Below are 26047 nucleotides of genomic sequence, written 5' to 3' on the forward strand. Positions count from 1 at the left end.
CCTATTCAAATTTTCCTAGTTATATTTCAAAATATCTCAGACATATGTAAATAAAAAGGAAAAGTTCAACTTTAGGAAGAGAACAATTTAATTAATATTGATTTAACTTTCAATGATTGAGATAAGAAATCTAAAAAATTCTGAAATTGAAAACTTTATTTTTTAACTATATGACTCCAACTTTGTAATACAATGCAAAGCATGTGCGTGTACAGAAGACAGGCCGTCTACACAATCCTCCCACCCTCAAAGAATACAGGAAACACAAAAATGTTATAAAACAAGTTTATTCTGCAATACTTTATCATAATGAATTGCATTTCTTTGGTAAAAATAAACTTTATAAACATTTTAATAATCAGAGAGATTAGATACAAAAACTAAACATTTGTAAGTTGTTTTAATATAAGCAAAAAGACTGGCAAACTGAGAAGTGGTTCACTCGTGACTGGTCATCTACTGGCAGTTATTCAAACTCAGGATAATTTTTATGCTACAGCAGAAAAGAGGATAAGGAAACAGTTTAATAAGGAATTTCTTGAATCAGAAAGCATTCTTATACTTTCATTTAAAAATAAATAGTTACAGTGGATTGGCAATTACACATTTTTATACACTATATGATGGTAACATAATACTTTAAAATTAAGCACTTAGTTTAATAAGAAATATACAACAATTTTAAAAAACGTTTGACAATGGCACTGGCAGTTAGATGCAAAGAATGTGCTTTGAGAAAAAAATGGCAGGTACAACATTGAAATACTGTACTTTGCCTTTCAATAAATATTTTGACTACATCATTAACATACTTAAGTAAACTTTAAATCAAAGCTTACACATTTCAAACAAAATACTACAAAATATATGTAAACCAGAAAGCCTCAAAGTTTCTTAAGTAAATGCTAAAGTCTTCATAAAAGGGTGCTGAAGTTACTGTAGTATTTAAAGCAACAGTTTTTACAGCTTTGTGATGTATTCACATTTGTTTCTTAAATTATTGGGAAAGGCCTTCTGGTTTACTGATACAGGTATATGCCATCAACACTTTCACTAGATTTGAATTTGTGCTAATGAATATTTAACTGATCATCTAGTAAGAACCCTTTACATAATGCCTCAGAAAGCAAAAAATAAAAAAAATATAGATATACTAAGTTTTACCATATACAAAGGAATCTAAGTCAATAGGAGTCATTCTGGCTATAAGGACAGGAAAGGCTCAAAAGTGGAAAAAGGGAGGTGATACACCAAGTTAGCTTTCCTACAAATAAAAGTAATGTTTTCTTTTTCTGAATTTGAAAAGTAAAATATTGACTATAAGCAATATATTGCACAAACAAATTTTAAAAGTACATATTTAAGAAACACTGATTCTATATGGGATGTGAAAGATGAAGATTAATTGTGCTGAGATAAAACTTTTGCTAGGGTTATAAACCGGAATGAGTTGTAGCAAAATTAATAATACTTTAAGGCAAATTATTAAAATCACAGTTTAAAAATATGTCTAAAAATATTTAACCTCTCTGAGGTTTCCAAGTTGTTTATATTATAGTACAATTTGTTACTAATATTACCAGGAATACAATTTCCAGTCCATAGCATCTGGAATGACTTTTGTCGGTGGTTATGAGCCATGTTTCTATCTCAACACATTTGAGGAATGAGATCGCAATCCTCATGAAAGTAGTAACAGGGGACATAACATAAATGGTTCTTCCCCTTGAAAACAACTTGGTATATTAGCAGATGGCAAGTGATTCATTGAATTCTATACAAACTTAAGAGTAGAACTGAGAACATCTATGGCACAGAATTTCAGTAGGACAACAACAAAAAAAACTGGAACCAGATCATTGAAACACTGTTTCTAGGGTGTCTCCAGAGGGCCTAAGTATATAGCTTAAAAATATTTTTATTAAAGTGATTTTTGTAGTCTCTTTACTATTTATACTGTGGTAAAAGCGCCATTTTTTTTTGATGTTTTATTACTGTCCACAGTAAAAGGGGTCAACTTGGTTTACCCAATTTTTGTAGATGTGACATACAGGAAGAAGGAAAAAATCCAAATACCTCATCCTGCATTTCAACAATTACAAAATTATATTTCAACAGCACCAATTCTATTAACGTGGCTATCCAGATTCAATTACAAGTAACACAGAAACAGGACAAAGGTCATTAATGCTATTATCCCTGGATTAAAGTCTTATCAATTGAAAAAGATATTGTTGTTATCATTCTTCTCATTTGGCAGTTTTATCCTAAAAATTTTAAATTTAAAATAAAAATATCTGTCATTCTCTTTTAAAAAGCCAAGAAAATGTTTTATAGTCATGGAAAGAGCTGAAAGCAGCAAAGCAACACGACTTGTGCACACATGTGTGTATGTATGTGTATACATGTATATAAGTTAAGAGAAAAATGAAAACAAGGTCATTGTTTATGATATAGGGTATATTATGAGATAAGACTGAAGTTCTGGAAGTTGCTTCCACCATTGTTAAAAAAATATAATGAATACGTTTAGTTTATTAGTATCCCTTGTTCTTTATGAATAATATAGTCAAACTGTACAGATGGTATTATGAAAAACTGTCTTATAGAAGCAGATTTGTTCAAACACTTAAAATACTTGTCAATGTACTTTTGGAACAGTAATATAAAACTTTTTAGCATGGATTAATGGCAAATACGGGTATTACACTGCCTCCTCAGAAGGCTGTACTGTGGAAGATCTAATTTTACACAAATTTTGAATTCCATGAAAGTATTTTGTCTCCGCGGTTCTGTTACATCTCCTAAAATTTAATTTGGTATACACATAGTTTTAATCCATACAAAGCCTGGACAGAAGCTTTTCCTAAATAACCCAATCTTATTTATGATAACATTAAGCAATATGTATTCAAAATGTTTTATTATATTCTATTACTATCACAAGATTCTCAGAATGTAGTAAGAAGCAAGCAAACCAAAAAGTTTCTTATTGCAAAAGTGTGTCAAAATGGGTGTTTACTCCATAACACACTCTATGGCTATATCCTCTCATTGGATAATTTTTACTCAACAAAGACAGCTTGCGGCTACAATTTAAACAATGGTTGTAAAGAACTTTGGGAAGGACAAAAGACCCAATAAATGCTATGTGCTATCTGTGAAGTAAAAAAATCTCAAAGATCTATTGTAATAGGAATTGCAGTCTTCAATGAAATCACATCCCAAAATTGCCTTTTCTGAATCACAGAAATTTCTGTTGTATTTTCTACCTACAAAACCAAAAGGAACTTTCTTGACATCTAGGGTCTTTTTCAATTTATATTTGACTTTGTCATGTCACAACAAAAAATAAAACAGAAAAAATAAAAACCCCAAATTTTATCCTTTTGGATCATGTGTCAGGTGAAAAGTACATTGAAGAGATTTCAGCAAAAAGTTTAGCTGAATCAGTAACTATAGTTAAATACAGATTAAAAATTAAACAAGTTTTATAGAGTTGCCAAATCTTATATTTTGACATATTAACAGAAGAAAAGTTTTTTCTACAAGTTTACAACAGAGGCTAAAGATTTTAAAATTTTCTTATATACAAATTTACTAATCTTGGAGACATTTATCACAAATATTATGCTTTTAGGACTTCATATATTTATGATTGGGCATGATCCTAACAGCAATTTCTTAATAAAAAATTAAAAAAAACTCAAAAATGTTTTGAAAAAAAAAAAAGCAAAAACAAAAAAACAAAAAACAACTAATTATCATCTTTCTCCTACCCTAAAACTAAAGAAGTCCATTATGGCTTTGATATCCCTTGTAAAGAATTATGTAGAAGAGTATTGCCACACTTTAAAATAATTTTACACTAACAAGTATTTCTATTTTTTCCGCTGCTTTTGATTTTGTGTCTTTGCAGTACTTATTAGGGAGCCAAGACATGTACGAATTCCAGCAAGGTGCAGCAGAGATCCAGCTGCCTCTTTGAGCTCCTCATCAATTTCTTGACATGACTGTTTTCGCATCTTTTTCCCTGGCTGCCCTTTTCCAGAGGTATCTGCACAAGCCTGTGATGCATAGCCACTGTCTCCAAGAGGATCATCTTCATAATCAACGTCTGTATCTTCTTCACTATGGAATCCTTCACTGCCATCACTTCCCACATGGCTATTCTTTGGGATAAATTCATATACCTCATCCACAGATGACAGGGAAGACACACTAGACCTGGATGCACAACGCTGTGCTGCCATGCTACTTGCACTGTAATTGTGATCTTCTTTTGGATCAATGCTGCTGGCTAAAGAATCACTCTCTTGTAATCGTCTAGCACTGGGATGATTAAATGCATTGCCATAACTCCTCTTTTTTTGCAGTGATGTCTTAAGAGGAAGGGGCTTCTCACCTGTGGGAAATAAACTTCTATCAATAGGTCAAATGCATCTGGTTGCAAAAATAGAAAATATAGGTGTTTTTCTTTAACCCAAAACATCATTCTATAGATATTAATCTGAAACAATTAAAAACTAATTTTTCTTTTAAACCTGTACAAACTGTTCATAATAATTTTATTTATAATAGCTTAAAACTGGGTATAATCAAAATGTTCCTCAATAAGTGATTACACAAACTGTGCTAAATACATACTTTGAAACATTTGTTATCAATAAAAAGTAACAAACTATTGATATATGAAACAGTTAGAACAATTCAACATTATGTTGAGCAAAAGAGCCAATATCTAAATCATTTCTTACATAATTTCATTAATATGACAAAACAGTTAGTGGTTGTGACCAGAGTGGGCGACATGGTGGGTTGATGTGTAACTACAAAAAGAATAGCAAGAGGGAGATCTCTGTGTTTGCAATTTACAATTAATTCAAAATTAAAAATAATAAAATACTGGATAATATGTAACATACTTTTAAATTGCTCTTTGAGAGGAAAACATCTACTAAACTCACATAACTTGAAAAAGAATAAGCCACTTTGCTCCATAATTTCTATTAGGACACACTTTGAAAAACTTGGCTGATGTTCACAATCTGCCAGTTGAAAATTATACCATTACCATTGGTATGAAACAAAAGTAGACACAGTTGCTCCACATTAAAAAGTTGAAATTAGTATTTAAATTGTACCTACATTTAACTGCATTTTGCCTTTCTTTAAAGAGTAAATTAATTCTATAATTATGACTAAATCTAAATACATATAAACTTAATTCTAAGAAGTAAATCTCTCCAGGTTGCTTTACACTAAAATTTCATTTTTGGTAAGTAAAACATTTGCAATAGCAATAAAACAGCAATAAAATGAGCTAGAGGCTACCTAAAATGAATAGCTAAAAACTATTAAACAATATGTCTTGGCCTTTCCATGGAACATATAGTTATTCTTTTTTTTTTTTTTTGACAGGCAGAGTGGACAGTGAGAGAGAGACAGAGAAAGGTCTTCCTTTGCTGTTGGTTCACCCTCCAATGGCAGCTGCGGCCGGCGCGCTGCTGCCGGCGCACCACGCTGATCCGAAGCCAGGAGCCAGGTGCTTTTCCTGGTCTCCCATGGGGTGCAGGGCCCAAGCACTTGGCCCATCCTCCACTGCCTTCCCGGGCCACAGCAGAGAGCTGGCCTGGAAGAGGGGCAACCGGGAAAGAATCCGGCGCCCCGACCGGGACTAGAACCCGGTGTGCCGGTACCGCTAGGTGGAGGATTAGCCTATTGAGCCGCGGCGCTGGCCGCAATATTGTTTCATTTTGCATTTCACCATTAACTAGAGAAGTTGCACAATCTTTTATGTGCATTGACTGTATATATTTCTTCTTTGGAGGCCCACCTATATACATGTTTTGCTGACTTTGCTGTTGAATTATTATTTCTTACTTGTAGGATCCTTTGATATATAAAGAATATTAATCCTTTGTCTATTATATGTGGCTAAAAATATATCCTCCCAGTATTTTGTTCATGTCATTTTTGTTAAGGATATATTTTGTTAGAACTGTAAAATTTTAATGTTTTATTAAATTTATCCACCTTTTTCCTTTATGGATTTTACATTTCTTATTTTTTTCAAAAAATTTTTTATTTTTTATTATTTATTTGACAGGTAGAGTTATAGACAGAGAGAGAGACAGAAAGAAAGGTCTTCCTTCCATTGGTTCATCCCCCCAAATGGCCACCACGGCCAGCGCTGCGCCGATCTGAAGCCAGGAGCCAGGTGCTTTCTCCTGGTCTCCCATGTGGGTGCAGGGCCCAAGCACTTGGGCCATCCTCCACTGCAATCCCGGGCCACAGCAGAGAGCTGGACTGGAAAAGGAGCAACAGGGACTAGAACCTGGTGCCCATATGAGATGCCAGCGTCACAGGTAGAGGATTAACCAAGTGAGCCATGGTGCCGGCCCCTACATTTCATATCTTAAAGAAAGCTTTTCCTATTCCAAGCTGTAAATATACTTTCTTATATTTTCTTATTTACAGGCTTCATTATTCCTTTTAGCTCTTCAAACTTATTTTCTAAATAAGCTACTTATTTCTCTACTTCTTAGTCAATGTAAAAAAAATTCACATAGCATTAGCTTCAATTAATTTTTAATTGTTCATGTAAATTAATGGAAATAAAATGAAACAGAAACTGTTATTCAGATTAAAACATTAATTAATGGCAAATAAGTAATTTGTACCTCTAACATGTAAATATTTTATATTTTAAATTATATTTAAATACTCATAAAAATATATCCTAAAAAGCAATTGCGTAATTACTTACATTCTAAAATTCCTTGTTTTATAGAAGTATTTAAAAGCATCATTGCAGTGGCAGCATCAATATCAGATTCTGAAAAAAGGAAAAGAGAGGTAATATTAATGTTCTTTAAAAAAAAGAAGGCTAATCATTAAGTATTTGCATTCATCAAAGATAATCAGCTTTAAGACTATGGCGTATATTTTTCTACTTAAAAAAAGCATAAACATGTTAAATGTAAATCAAATGATATACAGATTTTGCAATGTGTTTACTGACTTAAAAGAAGGGAACAGTCTTGTGAATAATAATGGATAAACAAGAATGGAGAAGTACTAGGAATATTAATAATTCTCTTTATTCACAATGCAAACTCTGGGGCTGACGCCATGACGCAGTAGGTTAATCCTCCGCCTGTGGCGCCAGCATCCCATATGGCCGTGGGTTCTGGTCCTAGCTGCTCCTCTTCCAATCCAGCTCTCTCTGTGGCCTGGGAAAGCAGTAGAAGATGGCCCAAGTCCTTGGGCCCCTGCACCTGCGTGAGAGACCAAGAGGAAGCTCCTGGCTCCTGGCTTCGGATTGGTGCAGCTCCAGCTGTTGCAGCCATTTGGAGAGTGAGCCAACGGAGAAGACCTTTCTGTCTTTCTCTCATTGTCTGTGACTCTACCTCTCAACTAAATACATAAAATCTTTTAAAAAAAAAGTTCTCTTTATTCACAATGAAAACTCAAACTTAATGTTAATAAGGCTTGCCCTTAAGCAAATTAAATTAGCTAAGAATGTATAGCATTACTATTTCTTAGCATTTTTACTTGGAATAACAGCCTTATTCTATGCATACCTGCAGTTATGTACTATTGCATTAATTAGTTGCAAGTTATAAAAACATACGTAATTGGTCATTCTAGGTCATCAGAATCTATCAATGCTTAAGGAATAATTATTGTAGGAACAAAAACATTAGTAATGTTTTCAGTCATAATTACAAACAAACCTATAAGTACTACAGTTTTTTTTTTATTTTTTTTAATTTTTTGACAGGCAGAGTGGACAGTGAGAGAGAGAGAGAGACAGAGAGAAAGGTCTTCCTTTGCTGTTGGTTCACCTCCAATGGCCACCGTGGCCGGCGCGCTGCGGCCGGCGCACCGCGCCGATCCGATGGCAGGAGCCAGGTGCTTCTCCTGGTCTCCCATGGGGTGCAGGGCCCAAGCACTTGGGCCATCCTCCACTGCACTCCCTGGCCACAGCAGAGAGCTGGCCTGGAAGAGGGGCAACCGGGACAGAATCTGGCGCCCCGACCGGGACTAGAACCCGGTGTGCCAGCGCCGCAAGGCGGAGGATTAACCTAGTGAGCTGCGGCGCCAGCCAGTTCTACAGTTTTATATATTATTCATGAGGTCAAACATAATTACGGATATTTCATAAGAAAAATAAGCTGGGAGACCAGGAAAAGCACCTGGCTCCTGGCTCCTGCCATCGGATCAGCGCGGTGCGCCGGCCGTAGCGCGCCGGCCGCGGGGGCCATTGGAGGGTGAACCAACGGCAAAGGAAGACCTTTCTCTCTGTCTCTCTCTCACTGTCCACTCTGCCTGTCCAAAAAAAAAAAAAAAAAAAAAAAAAAGCTTTAAAAGGCTAGTGAAACCAGCAGGTGCTACTACAAATAAAGTCATTATGCCCTCAAATTTATTTATATACTATGATAAGTTCTTCTCCATCTTGGTAATTTATTAAACTTACTTTACTTAAAGTAAAATGGTATAGTCTAAAGTTTGAGGCCAAAGTTATACAATGTTTATAAGTTTCAGCTCTTAAAGGATGAATTTAAAATAAAACTCAGACATGAAACCTCACATCCATACTTCAGAGTTGGAAATTTTTCTTACCATTAAGTTTTCCAGTTTACTTGCAATATCTAATTACAATATTACTGTAGATAATAAAGCCATGAAAATATTGACATGTTTTATCTCTTTCTCTCTCTTTTTTAAGGATTTTATTTATTTGAAAGGCAGAGTTACAGAGAAAGAGAGAGGGAGAGACCGAGATCTTCCACCCAATGGTTCACTCCCCAAATGATGCAACAGCTGGGGCTGGGCCTGGGCCAGCCTGAAGCAGGAGCCAGGAGCTTCTTCCAGGTCTCCTATGTGGGTGCAGGGGCCCAAGGACTTGGGTCATCTTCTGCTACTTTCCTAGGTATATTGGCAGGGAGCTGGATTGGAAGTGGTGCAGCTGGGACTTGAACTGGTGCCCATATAGGATGCTGGCGTTACAGGTGGTGGCTTTACCTGCTACGCCGCCACAGCACTAGCCCCGACATGTTTTCTATTGATCATAAATTCTAACATAGGAAATGTTGCTGATACTGACTTTAATAAACAGGCTTAAGTAAATTTAAGTCAGAAGACAGGTGCTATGAGAAAGCATACAATACAATAGCTCTTTTGTCCCAAATAAAATGTGACCTCATAGAACAATTATCTACACTAATGTTGTCCCAATTAGACTATCAACTTCTTTAGCATAGGAACCATGTCTTAGCTCTTGATAAATATGCCAAGAACAAGTAGGTTACACGTTTATCCTCTATTCCTTAGATTAACTTGATTATCACCAAATTAAAAACTAACATCAAGTATTTCAGTGGACTTAGCATGTTCTAAGTCTGTATTAACATCCTCACAACCCTGCTGTGGGTACTGTTAATACTTTCATTTTAAATATTAGAAAACAGACACAGGGGGCCGGTGCCGCAGCTCACTAGGCTAATCCTCCGCCTTGCGGCGCTGGCACACCGGGTTCTAGTCCCGGTCGGGGCACCAGATTCTGTCCCGGTTGCCCCTCTTCCAGGCCAGCTCTCTGCTATGGCCCGGGAGTGCAGTGGAGGATGGGCCAAGTGCTTGGGCCCTGCACCCCATGGGAGACCAGGAAAAGCACCTGGCTCCTGGCTCCTGCCATTGGATCAGCGCGGTGCGCCGGCCGCAGCGCGCCAGCCGCGGCGACCATTGGAGGGTGAACCAACGGCAAAGGAAGACCTTTCTCTCTGTCTCTCTCTCACTGTCCACTCTGCCTGTCAAAAAAAAAAAAAAAAAAAAAAAAAAAAGAAAGAAAGAAAACAGACACAGAGGCATTTCTGGAAACAGAGGTTAAGATCTGAACCTCAACAATCTACCTCTAGAACTCAGGCCTTCAATTATTAGTCTATTACCATGTCTCAATGCTGACTAAGAATCTACAATTACAATGGGAAATTTTGGGGTCCGGTGCTATAGGGCAGTGGGTTAAGCTGCCATCTACAGCACCAGCATCCGATATGGGCACCAGTTTGAGTTCCAGTTCCTCCACTTCCATTCCAGCTCCCTGCTAATGCACCTGAGAAAGCAGAGGAGGTCAGTTCAAGTGCTTGGGCCCCTGCACTCATATGGGAGACTTAGAAGAAGCTCCTGCCTCCTGGATTCCACCTTGCCCAGCCCTGGTCATTGTGGCCATTCGGTGAATGAGCCAGTGGATGGAAGATCTCTCCTCTCCCTCTCTCTCTCTCTCTCGTAACTCTTTCAAATAAATAAATCTTAAAAAAAAAAAAAAATGGGAAACTTTGTAGGAAATAACAGAATATATTGGAATTTCTTCACTGTGTTATTCATTCAATAAATCGAGTATTCTGTTATAAGCCTCTGCATCATTTCAGAAGGTACAAATATAGTAGAGGGGCCATGCTGTGGCACAGTGGGTTAATGCTCTGGCCTGAAGTGCCAGCATCCCATATGGGCGCTGGTTCGAGACCCAGCTGCTCCACTTCTGATTCAGCTCTCTGCTATGGCCTGGTAAAGCAGTGAAAGATGGCCCAAGTCCTTGGGCCCCTGCACCCACGTGGGAGACCTGGAGGAAGCTCCTGGCTCCTGGCTTCGGATTGGCACAGCTCCAGCTGTTGCGGCCAACTGGGGAGTGAACCATTGGATGGAAGACCTCTCTCTCTACCTCTCCTCTTTCTGTGTAACTCTGACTTTCAAATACATAAATAAATCTTAAAAAAATATAGTAGAAAAAAAAACAGAAAACTCTCTCAGAACCCAGAGACTGGACCTCATAACTGACAAGGCCTTAAAGCCCACCAGATTATTATCAGGCCCCTTCTGTCAGTTTAATTTGCCTCTCAATTGCAGAACTTATTCGTGGCTTAACACTTTTCTTAGGTCCTCTAATAATGACTCTGTCCTTTGTTCTAGACCCTGTCTAGCCCACTTAGAGCCTCACTCCTTTGTAATCATAGCCTTTACTCTAACATCAATGGCTCTACTCCAGACGTGTGTGTATTGATGGTCCTCTCCTCCACTTAATGTTGTATTATTGTTCAGAATTTCTCTACTGACAAACTCCTCTACCTGCAAAAGATAAGTGGCCTTTCTCCCAGTCTAGGTTGAGATCAGCTTTAAACCACATCCACCAAACACTCTTCATAAGGGTCCAGAGACCCCCCTCATTTCCTCTCTTCTATGAAATCCTCTCCAGGGCCAGTGCTGTGGCACAGGTTAATCCTCTGTCTGTAGTGCTGGCATCTCATATGGGTACCGGTTCTAGTCCTGGTTGTCCCTCTTCGGATCCAGCTCTCTGCTATGGCCTGGAAAGGCAGTGGAAGATGGCCCAGTGCTTGGGCCCCTGCACCCACATGGGAGACCAGGAAGAAGCACCTGGCTTCTGGCTTCGAATCGGCTCAGCTCTGGCCATTGTGGGCATCTGGGGAGTGAACCAATGGAGGGAAGACCTTTCTCTATGTCTCTCCCTCTCACTGTCTGTAATTCTGCCTCTCAAATGGATAAAAAAAAAAAAAAGAAATCCTCTTATTACTTGGTTAATGCCACTACTAGGACCAAAGGTTGCTATTCTTACCTTGTCTTTGGTACTACCAAGTCTGTATAAGTGTTTACAGGAGGAAGTAATGGAACAAACCAAGGCCTTTATCAACCAGGCGGTCAACCAAATGCTGCTACAGGGATATACTCGGCTCCCCACCCAAGAGACAGCGACTTTAGACATTGGCCCATGCCAGTAGAGAGTACCTCATCACCCCATATCAGCAGGAAGTAGCTCTAAAGACAGATCATTGTCCCTCTACCCTTCCTGGACTTTTGGGCCTAATGTAATCCTATACAAGTCCTGCTTTATAAAAAACAAAAGGTGGGAAATGTTAGTAAAATGGTGCAGTCTTATCTATGGCACAATCTAGACCCTGGACACCATCCTAGGCTCTAGCCTCCCCCCTGCCATGGCTGGAAGCCAGGTGACTCCATGGCCCAACCACCAATGTCAGCTCCACCCCCACCCTAATAGGATTTGCTGCTCCTACTTCCCTGCCCGCCCCCGGGGCAAAGTTTTAAGAGGACCTGTTCCTGAACACGTGGCTCTGTCTCTCTCTCTCTTTCGATCTCTCTGTCTCTTAGTCTCTCTCTCTTATGCTCTCCTTATCCTTCTTTAACTTCTTCGATCCTTCCCTCTGGTCTGCCGGGTTTCCACAAAGAAATAATTAAAACATGCCATATCATGATAAACGCTCGGGAGAAAATTAAGAAGGAAGGGAGATTTTGGAGAGTGGTGAGAGATAGTTGTAATTTCAACAGAGGTCAGAATGTCTCAAGGATAAGGTCACGGTTTTGTGAAGAGCTCTCGGAAGTGAGAGAAATGTGAGGGAAAAGCATTTGAGGTAGAAAAAACCGCAAAGATAAAAGATTTGAATCAACGATGTCTCACATGTCATAGCTAAGAGGTTAGTAAAATAAAAACTTCTCCAATTCCCGTCTTTTAGAATTAGACTTGAGACAACTTGAAATAATTCTGTATTCTAACACACCTTGAACAAAAAAGGTGCAGCCCCTAGCCCATATTATCTTTCTAAGTAAACTGGAAAAAGGCAAATCTTCTTCCAGGTCAGTGCTTTTCTAACTCAAGGAACATGGCTAGCAGAATGGAGTGTGGGCTATTTTTCAGACCCCATTCACTACCTCAGCCAGGTGGCCCTGTACAGGGAATAACTAACCTAGCAAAGTTTCCTGCTCCATGAAATAATTTTTCTTTTACTTATTAAATTATTAACTATTTAATTTAAAGAGAATCTAACTTATTTCCAGTTTTATAAAAAAGGGATGTGGTAGTAAAGGAGAATCTACCATAGGTATTTTTATAATAAGGAACCATTTATAGGAAATGTGAATTCTTATAACATGAAGCATATATAAAATCTTATTAGAGGCCATCATTGTGGTATAATGAGTTAGGCCTCCACCTGTGACGTGACATCTCATATGATCACAGATTAGAGTCCCAGCTGTTTTGTTTTCATCAGCTTCCTGCTTATGTGCCTGGGAAAGCAGCAGAAAATGGTCAAAGTGCTTGGGTCCCTGCCACCCACTTGGGAGACCCAGATGAAGTTCTTGGCTTCAGCCTGGCCCAGCCCTGGGTGTTGTGGCCATTTGGAGAGTGAACCAGTGCATAGAAGATATCTCTCTGTAACTCTGCCTTTCAAACAAATAAATCTCTCTCTCTCTTTTTTTTGACAGGCAGAGTGGACAGTGAGAGAGAGAGACAGAGAAAGGTCTTCCTTTGCCGTTGGTTCACCCTCCAATGGCCGCCGCGCTGCGGCCGGTGCACCGCGCTGATCTGATGGCAGGAGCCAGGTGCTTCTCCTGGTCTCCCATGGGGTGCAGGGCCCAAGCACTTGGGCCATCCTCCACTGCACTCCCTGGCCACAGCAGAGAGCTGACCTGGAAGAGGGGCAACCGGGACAGAATCCGGCACCCCGACCGGGACTAGAACCCAGTGTGCCGGCACCGCAAGGCGGAGGATTAGCCTAGTGAGCCGCGGCGCTGGCCTCAAACAAATAAATCTTAAAAAAAAAAAATTAAATTAAATAAACCATGGAAACTAGAGGGGAGGGGAGGCATTTTCTTTTTGAAAGGGAAGTTAGGGGGGCCAGCGCTGTGGCACAGTGGGTAAAGCCACTGCCTGCAGTGCTGGCATCCCATATGAGCACTGGTTTAAGTCCAGGCTACTCCGCTTCCCATTCAGTTCTCTGCTATGGCCTGAGAAAGCAGTAGAAGATGGCCCAAGTCCTTAGGCCCCTGCACCCACATGGGAGACTTGGAAGAAGCTTCTGGCTCCTGGCTTTGGATCAGTACAGCTCTGGCCATTGGGACCATCTGGGGAGTGAACCAGTAGATGGAAGACCTCTCTCTCTGCCACTGCCTCTCCAACTCTGTCTTTCAAATAAGTAAATAAATCTTTAAAAAAAAAAAAAGGAAGTTGAGGTGAGTGTTTTGTGTACCAATTAAGATACCACATTGGATGCCCACATCCCATACTGGAGTGCCTGAGTTTGAGTTCAGGCTCTGCTCCTGATTCCAGCTTCCAGCTTATGTGCACCATGGAAGGCAGCAGGTAATAGCTCAAGTACTTGGGTCTCTGCCACCCACATGGGAGACCTGGACTGAGTACTGGGCTCTTGGCTTCGGCTTCATCAAGCTCTAGTTTTTGCAGGCATTTGAAGAACAAACCAGAAGATGGAAGATCTCTCTATCTCTGTTTTGTCTCTCTCTGTTTCAAATAATTAAAATAAATATATATTTAAAATACAGTTAGTATATATGTAACTTGATTTCTTGTAACGAACTTCCATTGTAATTCAAGGAATGTATTTCTGAAACACAACTAAAACTGTTAAGAGGCTTATTCTGAAAACATAAGAAAGCTATATGAACACCATCTGTTTTCTTAATTTATGAATTTAAAAAGTGGGACCGGCATCATGGTGTAGCAGGTTAAGTCTCTGCCTGAGATTCGAGCAACCCGTATGGGTGTTGGTTTGAGAACTGGCTGCTCCATTTTCACTCCAGCTCCCTGATAACGCACTTGGGAAAGCAAGCAGAAGATGGCCCAGGTTTCCCTGCACCTATATGGGAGAAGCTGTGGGCTCCTGGTTTTGGCCTGGCTCAGTCGCGGCCACTACGGCCATTTGAAGATTCAACCAGTGGATGGAAGATCTCGCTCTCTGTCTCTGTGTCTGTCTTCATCTCTGTAACTCTTTCAAATAAATAAAAAAATAAACTTTTTAAAAAAGAAATATTGCCTTTTTCCTCCTTTCTCTTTGCCCTGGCCTCTTGCTAGTGGGGGGCTGGCTGTAGCCCTGTAACTTTAGGGCGCATGGCCTTCGGGCCACCCATACCGTGCTTCCTGGCCTAGATGCTCTTCCATGTGGCTGGTTCCTGGTACTCGGTATGAACCCAGATTTATCTCTCTCTCTTAGATAAATCTCTCACTCTCCAATGTATCTTTCACACTGAATAAAAGATTAAAATGTAAAAAAATAAATAAAAAGAAATATTGCTAGAAACAAAGAGGAAAATTTCATTAAAAATTTATTTTAAATTTACTTGAAAGGCAGAGAGAAAGAGAAAGAGAGATAGATATTTCCTATCTGCTGGTTCACTCCCTAAATGGCTACAACAGACTAGGCTTGGGCCAGACTCAAACCAACAGTGGGGAACTCAATTTAGGTCTCCCACATAGGTGGCAGGGATCCAAGTATTTGAGCCATTATCTGCTGCCTCTCAGGTTGTGCATTATCAGGAAGCTGGATTTGATAGTGGAGCTGGGATTGAATCCAGCCACTCTGACATGGGATGTGGGAGTTCCAATCGTGGTTTAACCACTGAGCATCTAAATTTTTATTTAACAAATTATTTATTTATTTGAAAGGCAGAGACAGAGTGACAGAGAGAGATGGAAAGACACAGAAGAGAGAGATCTTCCACCCACTCATTTACTCCCCAAATACCCACAACAGCCAGAGCTGGGTCAGATTGAAGCCAGGAGCCTGGGAACTCCACCTAGGTCTCTCATGAAGTAGAAGGGTTCCAAGTACTTGGGTCAGCATTTTCTACCTCCCAGACAAATTGGATCAGAAGCAGAATATCTGGGACTTGAACCAGGACTCCAAATGGCATCCAATATGGGATATGGGCCAATCAAGCAGTGGCTTAACTTGCTCTGCCACAACACTTGTACCAGCTTTCTAGATTTCTATTTTTATTAAAGATTTATTTATTCATTTGAAAGGTAGAATGACAGAGAGGGACACACACACACGGGCAGGTATCTTCCAACTATTGGTTCACTCTCCATATGCCTGAAACAGCCAGGAGCCACAGAATTCCATCTGGATCTCCTATGAGGGTGGCAGGGACCCAAGCATTTGGGCATCCACTGCCTTCCCAAGTGCATTAGCAGGAAGCTGGATTGGAAGCATGGTAGTTGGGACTTGATCTGATACACTAATATAGGATGCAGGCATCCCAAGCAGCAGCTTAACCTGCTGTGCCACAATGTCTGCTCAAGGTTTCTAAATTTTTAAAAGTGGTAACAATATTAGGCACTATTTCTATAACAGTGTAAAAATAGGAAAAATGGCCATTAGATTTATTTTCTGTGGAGAATTCATCATAGTTAAATTAATTTTGAACACCCGTACATGAAACTTTGTGAAACCAAACACTTCTTTGCAAACTAATGCACCTATGTCTGATTTGTTTAGAACATTTATGTTTCTTGTGATCCCTTGCCAATTAATGTTGAAAAAAATAAGTCAGAGAGATATGAACAAAAACACTATGGTTATCAGGAATACCTGAATCTTCAAGGTTTCTGCAAAGCATAATCTTCTACGTCTTAGCACAAAAGCAACACAAAATTCTCTGGGTAGATAGAATTTAAAAACAATTCTCATGTATAGTACCCAATAAATTTTGGTATAACATTTAAACTAAAGACACATTTGTTTACTATCATATTTGAAAATATAAAGTTACTTTTTTCATTGGTAAAATACTTAATGAATGTCATATTGGAGTACCTGGTGTATACCTGGCTCCAGCTCCTGACTCTAGCTTTCTGCTAATGCAAACCCTAGGAGGCAGTGGTCATGACTCAGTAATTAGGTTCCTGACACTCCTGTGGGAGACCTGGACTGAATTTCTAGCTCTGGCTTTAGCTTGGTGCAGCCTTGGCCTTTGTGGGCATTTGAGGAGTGAACCAATATATGGGAGTTCTTTCTCTGTCCACTTCTTAAGTAAATAAGTAAAATTTAAAAAATTTTGTTTGAAAGAAAAAAAATCCCTGTTAGCTAATATTATCCTAACATAAACCAGTTCATTAGAAGCCAAAATTTGATAGTTCAAAACACACTAGTTTTCGGGGGTGGACATCTGGTACAGTGGTTAAGGTGCTGAATGGGATGACCACATCCCACATCAGAGTGCATGGTTTGAGTCCTGGCTACTTTGCCTCATATATCCAGCTTCCTCCTAATGTGCACCTTGGGAGGTAGTAGATGATGGCTTAAGTAGTTGGTCCCTGCCACCTATATGGGAGACCTGGATGCAGTTCTTGGCTCTTGACTCTGGCCCAGACTTGGCTGTTGAGGATTTTGGAGGAGTAAACCAGTGGATGGGAGATTTCTCTCCATCTGCCTGTCTTTAAAAGAAAAAAAAAAAAAAGAGAGAGAGAGAGAGAGAAAGAGAGAGGGGCCAGCACTGTGGCACAGCAGGTTAATGCCCTGGCCTGAAGCACCGGCATCCCATATGGGCGTTGGTTCAAAACCCGGCTACTCCACTTCCTATCCAGCTCTCTGCTATGGCTTGGGAAAGCAGTAGAAGATGGCCCAAGTCCTTGGGCCCCTGCACCTATGTGGGAGACTGGGAAGAAGCTCCTGGCTCTGGATCGGTGCAACTCCGGCCGTTGCAGCCAATTGGGGAGTGAACCATTGGATGGAAGACCCACCCCCTCCGCCTCTCCTCTCTCTGTGTAACTCTGACTTTCAAATAAATAAATAAATCTTTTTTAAAAAAGAAAAAGCATAAAAATAAATAGATAATGCTACTGATTTCATATCTGTTCAAATAAAGCTCAGTCAAAATCGTTAATTTTTACCTTCTGGCTTATTTTTCCTTAGTTGTGATATTGGGAATTACTAATAACTGAGAAACAAGAAAAAGATGCTACTTTTATTTTTTGCCCCAAGTGAGTGCTTTTGTTGTCTTATTTTCAGTCCATTGTAGCAATTATATGAGCAATGTAAAAGCACAATTTAAATGGGTATAGCTCAGTAATAACTAACTATACATAGATTTATTGCCTCTATCAAAATGAACACATATTTACAGAGCATTCAAATTTACTTTTTTTTTTTTTTAAGATTGATTTATTTATTCGAGAGGCAGAGTTACAGACAAAGAGAGGGAGAGACAGAGAGAAAGGTCTTCCATCTGCTGGTTCACTCCCCAAATGGCCACAACGGTTGAAGCTGGGCTGATCTGAAGCCAGGAGCTAGGAGCTTCTTCCGAGTCTCCCACGCCAGTGAAGTGGCCCAAGCACTTGGGTCATCTACTGCCTTTCCAGGCCATCAGCAAAGAGCTAGATAGGAACAGGAGCAGCCGAGACACAACCGGTGACAATAAGGGATGCCGGTGCAACAGGTAGAGGCTTAATCTACTATGACACAGAGCCACTCCCACATTTATTTCTTTAAAGCAAAGAAGCAATTAAAATAAACTACCAATACTTTAAGGTGTCTGGACCACTATTTTACTTCATTAAGATATAAATTATGCTTCAATCTGAATTTAGATTTGCACTTTGCCCTTAACATCCCCATCAGCCACTTAAATTTTATATATATTTGTAGTATATTAGGTATTTTATATATTAATGCTAAATTTTACTAATTGGACTAAGTTCTCTTTTTGTCTTTGTTCAACGATGTACTCCAGTGCCTACAAGCACACCAATCACAGCTCACTAATATTTTTTTTCTTTCTTTTTTTTTTTTACAGGCAGATTTACAGTGAGCAAGAGAGAGACAGAGAGAAAGGTCTTCCTTTTTCCGTTGGTTCACCCCCTAAATGGCCACTAAGGCTGGCGCGCTGTGCCAATCCAAAGCCAGGTGCTTCCTCCTGGTCTCCCATGCGGGTGCAGGGCCTAAGCACTTGGGCCATCCTCCACTGCCTTCCTGGGACACAGCAGAGAGCTGGACTGGAAGAGGAGCAACCGGGACAGAATCTGGCACCCCAACTGGGACTAGAACCCGGGGTGCCGGCGGTGCAGATGGAGGATTAGTCTAGTGAACCGCGACGCCGGCCAGCTCAGTAATATTTTTAAACAGATGACTATACCTAGACCCACACAAAACCAAAATATTGACCCCCACAATATTTTGTTTTGTAGTATCAGTAGGAGACTGTCTCATCTACCTATTATGCAATGCTGTAATATGAATATTGGAACATAAAATTAGTAGGTTGAGCAGGAGAGACAACTATATGCTAGACAAACTGTTATAACTGTTTTGGCTGATGGTGGTTTCTGGAATTCCAAAACCTAACCTCTCTTAATACTCATGTGCCTAAAGGTAGCTCTAATGTAATGATCAGTAAACATGACTCTTTGAAGTAATAGATGACTAATAAGCTTTAATATTAGAGCCCAACAATGATACTTAACTAATTTTCATAAAATTTAAAACTGATGCTGTTACTTCATTATTTAAAGTTCTTCAGTAGCTCCTCAGGGCCTCATTTCTGGTCGGAGTGCAGGCTCTGCATCCTTCTTCCATTTACTAGATGTGTGCCCTTGAGAAAGCTACTTAACATCTCCAGAGTTCAGCTTCTTTATTTGTAATAGAGGGTAACCATACCTCAGCTGTAAGGATTAAATAAGATAATGCATGCAAAGCATCATGGTAGGCAGCTTAGTGTTTACTAATATTAGTTAGAGGAAGAAGTTCAAACTCCTTATAATATTAAATAAGCTTTTAAACTACTGCTTCATTTGCCTTGGTCATGCTAAATGACATCTACCTAGTCCTCCTATATAGTCCTAGGCTTCAGTCATATTCATCAGGCTCCCAAATTCTCAGCAACTGCCAGATACCTTTCTCTACTGCCTATGATTCTTTCTGCCAAAATCCCCTGCCTTTTATCCAACCTGAAGGTCAAATATCTTCCCATCTTTTGAAGCTTGGCTCAAAGTATCACATCTTCTCCTCTAATAGATCTTCTCTATAAACTGTCTGAAGTTTTTGTGAGTTCTTATGTTCTTTCCTTAAAATTCATAACAATTTTGTGTTCTATTCTAGAAGAGACATGCATTTATTTTAAATGAAATTACCAACCATCCTGCACAAAGTAACTATAACTAGGGAAGGAGGAACCAAAGTGTTACCAGCTCTGGAGAGATAAGCCATAATTTGTATAGTTACGACAGAGAAGTACCTCTGCTCTAGTTATGAAAGACTATGGCTGAAACTAGTGGGAGAACTTGTGGAAATATCTGCTCTCCAAAGGAAGAATCATAATGTGGGTGGAATGGTACAAAATCAAGAAGAAATTTTAAGTAAACCCCAAATTCACAAAAAATTTATTCTCAAAACAGACATATTAAATAATTTTCAAAGAATAAAGCTGAGGTAATAAAAAGATAAAGGAGTTTCAGCAATATCTAAATGTACAGAGAAACCACACTTACTCATGAAGGAAAAAGGAAAACAGATATGTGCCTTATATTAAGGCAGAACATTTTCTGAAACGGATTGCCTATTCACTTAACTTCTTTGTAGAGTTCACTGAAGCTTTTTCACACTCATTCCATCCCTTATTTTTATAGGTCACAGCACAGCCTCTGAGGCTCAACTTAGTATAGTTCCAAAGAGCCAAAAATCTCTGATACACAGAAAGGCTTCAGTCTGAGAATTTATATTTTTAAAAGTTGTAGAAATATCTCTAGTCTCCAAAACAAGAATGCTAGACACTTATTTTAATATACGACTAACTCACAATATTAACTATAAGCAGAAAAAATCATACTAATTTTTTGATATATATGCTTTCAAAAAGTAAACAGAATTCTAAAAAACTTAATTTACTGCCTTCTTGAAGTTCTTTATACAAACAACCTATAGAAATATTCAGAACTATATCTAACCTAAGGGGTAGCAAAGTTCTTCAGTGAAGGGTCAGAAAGTAAACATGTTAGGTTTTGCAGGCCAAGAAGTAAAATCAAGAATATAACATGTAGGTCTCTGCTGCAACTATTGAACTCTGCTGTTGTAGCAAATTTTTAAGTCTTGAATATTGCTATTTTGAATTTTTTTCTAGCCATTTTACAAATGTAAAACCATTCTTAGCTCACAGACCACACAAAACACAGGTGACAGGCTAGATATGGTCAGGGAGTCATTGTTTGCCAACCCCTATTCTAGTCTAAGATAAATCTAAAAGGATAATTCTACTGAAGTTAAATCCTATTTTCAAGACAAAATACACGTAAAAGTAATCAGAGGGGGTGGGCATTTGGAGCAGAGGCACAAGCTGCCTCTTAGAATGCCCACATTGTGTATCAGAGTGCCTTGCTGTGGCGACTCCACTGCCTATTCAGCTTCCTGCTAATGTGCATCCAGGGAGGTAGCAGGTGATGCCTCAAGTACTGCAGTACAGATTATGCCAGGCTCCAGCGCTTCAGTCTGGTGTGGTCCTAGCTGTTATGGACATTTGGGGAGCAGTACCCCAGCAGATGGAAGATCTCTCTCTGACTTTTTCAAATAAAATAAAAATAAACATTTTTAAAAGACTATAATTAACAAATAATACTTATATAATTAGGAAATTAAACAAAAAAAAATCCTGAACTTTGACCTGAGTTCTCATTATTTTAAACACGGATCTTCACACATACCTTTGAGGGTTTGCACTTGGTTCTGCTTGAGTACAGAGCTTAAGTACTGAGGTGATAAAGAACCACTGAAAAATAAAGAGAAAAGAGAAATGTGCTTATAATCTGTATGTCACTTTTCATAGTAGTCACAAGTACAGCTAACTTATACATAAAAATATGAATTCTTCAACTTGCTTTTTTAAAAATAGATTTATTTCTAATGAAAGTCAGAGTTACAGAGAAAGAAAGCAAGAGATATTCCATCCCCTGGTTCACTCTCCACATGGCTGAAACGGCCAGGGCTGGACCAGGCCAAAGCTGGGAGCAGGGAGTTTCATCCAGGTTTCCCATGTGGGTGGCAGAGGCCCAAATACCTGGCCCATTTTGTGCTGCTTTTCGCATGCCATAAGCAGAGGGCTGGGTCAGAAGTGGAGCATCTGGGACATGAACCGGTGCCCATATGGGATGCTGGCACTGCAGGTAGCGGCTTGACCCACTATGCCATAATGCTGGCCCCCTTTAACTTGTTTTCATTGCTAATACTACTCAGTCTGGGAAAAGACTACTAAAGTGGGAAAAACATAAGGTCCTAGATTTAAAAATTATTTGGATATTTCAAGGCAAAATAATTAATTTCTTAGTTTCTTCATCTGTAAAACAGGAATAATTAGATCTCCTATATAGAGCTGTTGTGAAAATTACATAAGAACAATCTCTGAAGGTGGGTGTTGTGGCACAGAGAGTTAAACAGCTGTTTGGGATACTTGAATTCTCTACTGGAGTGCCTGAGATCCAGTCTTGCCTTGGATTCTGACCCAGCTTCCTGTTAATGCACCTGGTAGGCAGCAGATGAAGGTCCAAGTACTTGGATTCCTGCCACCCACATGTTAGACTGGGGTGGAGTTCCTGGCTCCCAGTTCAGCCTGGGCTGGCCCTGTCTATTGTGGACATTTGGTGAATAAACTAACAGATAGAAGATCTCTCTCTCTCTAGGCTAAATTATATATATATATTTATAATTCTCTCGTAGCTAAATTACATATTTATAAATATCTATATATTACATATAAATATATATTATATGAAATATATTTATATAAATATATATATTTATATTATATATAAATATTTATATATCTATGGAAAGATACAAGCAGTTTAATCTTTTTTTAATCCCAGAAATATAAACATTTTTGGTATAAACTGCATTTCTGATCTTTGGAATTAATGGTAATATTAAGAAAATCTGTTGCTGACTAGATAAAAAGTTTATTTTCTATTTAGAACCTTATATATATTGCTTATGAATTATAACATGAAGGCTACACAAAAGCATGTCAGATGGAAATGTCATAGGACAAATAGGAAAAAATATTTCATTATATATTAAGTTCTAAAGTCAAAGACTATACACCTCTGTGCTGTGGTCTTATCCACCTTTTTAAAATACCTGAAAAATTACCTTTACCACTTCAACTTACAAGGCTAAAAAAATATAAACATGAAAACGCAAGATATCAAAGGTACAGTAAAATATATTTGTGATGGCTTACAAAAAATAGTGGATTCTCCCATTTAATATTTAATCAAAAAAACAATGCAGGTGGGGTGGGCATTGTGGTGCAGTGGGCTAAGCGGTCACTTGGGACAACTGCATCCCATATCACAGTGCTGGTGCAACTCCTAGCTACTCTGCTTCACTTTAAGCTCCCTGTTAATGCTCCTGAGAAGCAGTAGATGATGACTCAAGCACTTGAGTCCCTGCCATCCACACTGAAGACTCAGATAGAATTTCAGGCTCATGGCTTCATCTTTGCTTAACCTTGGCTGTTATAGGCATTTGGGGAGTCAACTAGTGGATGGAAGAATGAACTCTAACTCTCTCTGCTTTAAAAATATTTAAGTAAATCTTTTTGAAAATAAAAAAATAGCATAGGTAAACATCTATGAAAAAGATGGAATTAGAAAAATTAAAAAATAAAGTTGAGATATAGTGGGTTAAGCCACTGCTTAAGACAACAGCATCTCAAACTAGAGTGCTGGTTCGAGTCCCAACTACTCTGCTACTGATCCAGTTTCCTGCTAATGTGCCTGGGAAGGCAGTGGAAGATGGCTGAAGCACCTGGGCCCTTGGCATCCATGTGGGAGACCACTATGAAGCTACTAGCTCCTAGCTTTGGCCTGGCCTGGACCTGGTTTTGTGGACATTGGGGAGTGAATCAATGGATAGATGAGATATTTCTCTCTCTCTCTCTCTCTCTCTCTGTCACTGTCTTTCAAATAAAATTTTTTTTAAAAGATTTATTTATTTATTTGAAAGGCAGAGTAAGAGAGGGAGAGGGAAAGACACAGAGGAAGATCTTCCATCTGCTAGCTCACTCTCCAAATGGCCACAGGCAGTGGCTTCACCTGCTACACCACAGTGCCGGACCCATAAATAAATCTTTAAAAAAACAAATAAAAACAAATTTACTTTGGTGTCAAAAAACTTGAATTTCAAGCACTGGATATTTTATTTTATTTTATTTTTTTGACAGGCAGAGTGGACAGTGAGAGAGAGAGAGACAGAGAGAAAGGTCTTCCTTTGCCGTTGGTTCACCCTCCAATGGCTGCTGTGGCCGGCGCGCTGCAGCCGGCGCACCACGCTGATCCGATGGCAGGAGCCAGGTGCTTCTCCTGGTCTCCCATGGGGTGCAGGGCCCAAGCACTTGGGCCATCCTCCACTGCACTCCCTGGCCACAGCAGAGAGCTGGCCTGGAAGAGGGGCAACCGGGACAGAATCCGGTGCCCTGACCGGGACTAGAACCCGGTGTGCTGGCGCCGCAAGGTGGAGGATTAGTCTAGTGAACCCCTGCACCGGCCTCAAGCACTGGATTTTTATAACATGTATTTTCCATTAACTTTTTTTTAAAGGGATAGCACCTTTTTTTGTTGTTGTTTTTTAAGGTTTTATTTACTTATTTGAGGCAGAATTATAGACAGAGAGAGGGAGATACAGAGAGAAAGGTCTTCCATCCACTGGCTCACTACCTAGATGGCCGCAATGGACGAAGCTAAACTGATCCAAAGCCAGGAGCCAGGAGCCTCCTTTGGGTCTCCCATGCGGGTACAAGGGCCTAAGAACCTGGGCCAATTTCCACTGCTTTCATAGGCCATAGCAGAGAGCTAGACTGGAAGAGGAACAACTGGGACTTGAACTGCTGCCTACATGGATTTCCGCACCACAGGCAGAGGCTTAGCCCACTATGCAACAGCGCTGGCCCAACTTTTTTTTTTTTTTTTTTTTTAAAGATTTTATTTATTTATTTGAGAGGTAGAGTTACAGAGAGAGTGGGAGAGACAGAGAAAGGTCTTCCATCCCCTGGGTCATTCCCCACACAGCTGCATTGGCCAGAGCAAAGCTGAGCCGATCTAAAGCCAGGAGCCAGGAGCTTCTTCCGGGTCTCCCACACAGGTGTGGGGGCTCAAGCACTTGGGCTAACTTTCACTTCTTTCCCAGGCCATAAGCAGAGAGCTGAGTTGGAAGAAGAGCAGCCAGGACATGAACTGGCACCCATATGGGATGCCAGCAATACAGGCAGAGGCTTAGCCTACTACGCCACAGCGCTGGCCCCTACATTAACTTTTTGAGAATATCTCTCACAAAACACATAAGTGAACATAAGCAGAACTTTCCATATGTTTTGGGATAATTATTTAATTAGAACACCTCAAAAAAAATCAATATTAACTAATAAAGAAGATAGCAATTCCCAAATGATGATACTCAGATAACTTTTTGTAGGTTTCATTTCACAAGAAAATAACCGCTCAGTTCTATTTAAACAATCCATCTAATCTACAAATATGGTTAATTTCAATGCGTTTATATATGGTATTTCAACTTAAGACTTTCCAGGTTTTTTTTTTTTTTTTCCCTCTAGATCAGTTACAACCACTCTAAAAGCTATCGAGCAATATTTAAAGGATCCAAATTAGGGACCAGTGTTGTCACATAGCAGGTTAAGCAGCTGCCTGTGATGTTGGCATCCCTTATGGGCACCAATTCAAGATCCAGCTGCTCCACTTTCAATCCAACTCCCTGCTAATAATGTGCCTAGGAAATGCTTGGGCCCCTGAACCCACATGGGAGAAATGCAAGAAGCTCTGGACTCCTGGCTTCAGCCTGGCACAGTTCTGGGCCAGTGTGGAGTTCTGGAGAGTGAAGCAATAGACAGAGGATTCCTCTGTCTCTCCCTGCTTCTCTTTATAACTCTGCTTTTCAAAAAAATCCAATAACCTGATATTAACATGATATACTGAAAATTTTTGCGGCTTAGACTTTATATATATTTAAAAATTTTTCAGTTATTGTTTTATTAAAACTTTAAAAAAAGTTTTCAAAAAACAGGTCAAGCACTACAGACTATCTTTTTTTTTTTTTTTTTTTTTTAAGGTTTACTCATTTATTTGAAAGGCAGAGTTACAGAGAGGCAGAGGCAGAGAACTTCTACCAGGTCTCCCATGAGTGCAGGGGCTCAAGGAGTTGGGCCATCTTCTACTGCTTTCTCAGGC

At 39.5% G+C, this 26047-nt stretch overlaps 1 protein-coding gene across 17 annotated transcripts in view; it reads right to left on the reverse strand.

The window, feature by feature from the left end:
• Positions 1–271: 271 nt before the first annotated feature.
• FOXN2 (forkhead box N2) overlaps positions 272–26047 on the reverse strand; it is a 78975-nt gene continuing 53199 nt past the window's right edge. For 14 of the 17 annotated variants that reach the window (XM_070069167.2, XM_070069162.2, XM_070069168.2 and 11 more), the window contains 3 exons: positions 21515–21579; positions 6770–6838; positions 272–4405 (listed from right to left, as the gene is read on the reverse strand). In XM_070069167.2, the coding sequence (XP_069925268.1) occupies positions 3882–4405; positions 6770–6838; positions 21515–21579 (658 nt within the window). In that variant the 3' untranslated portion in view covers positions 272–3881. Of the gene's footprint in view, positions 5049–6769; positions 6839–21514; positions 21580–26047 lie in introns of all 17 variants that reach the window. The other 3 variants (XM_070069170.2, XM_089327695.1, XM_070069171.2) reach the window with 2 other exon arrangements.

The sequence above is a fragment of the Oryctolagus cuniculus genome, chromosome 2 (assembly GCF_051225735.1).
Source record: "Oryctolagus cuniculus isolate XC-2025 breed Fujian yellow rabbit chromosome 2, ASM5122573v1, whole genome shotgun sequence".
Lineage (NCBI taxonomy): Eukaryota > Metazoa > Chordata > Mammalia > Lagomorpha > Leporidae > Oryctolagus > Oryctolagus cuniculus.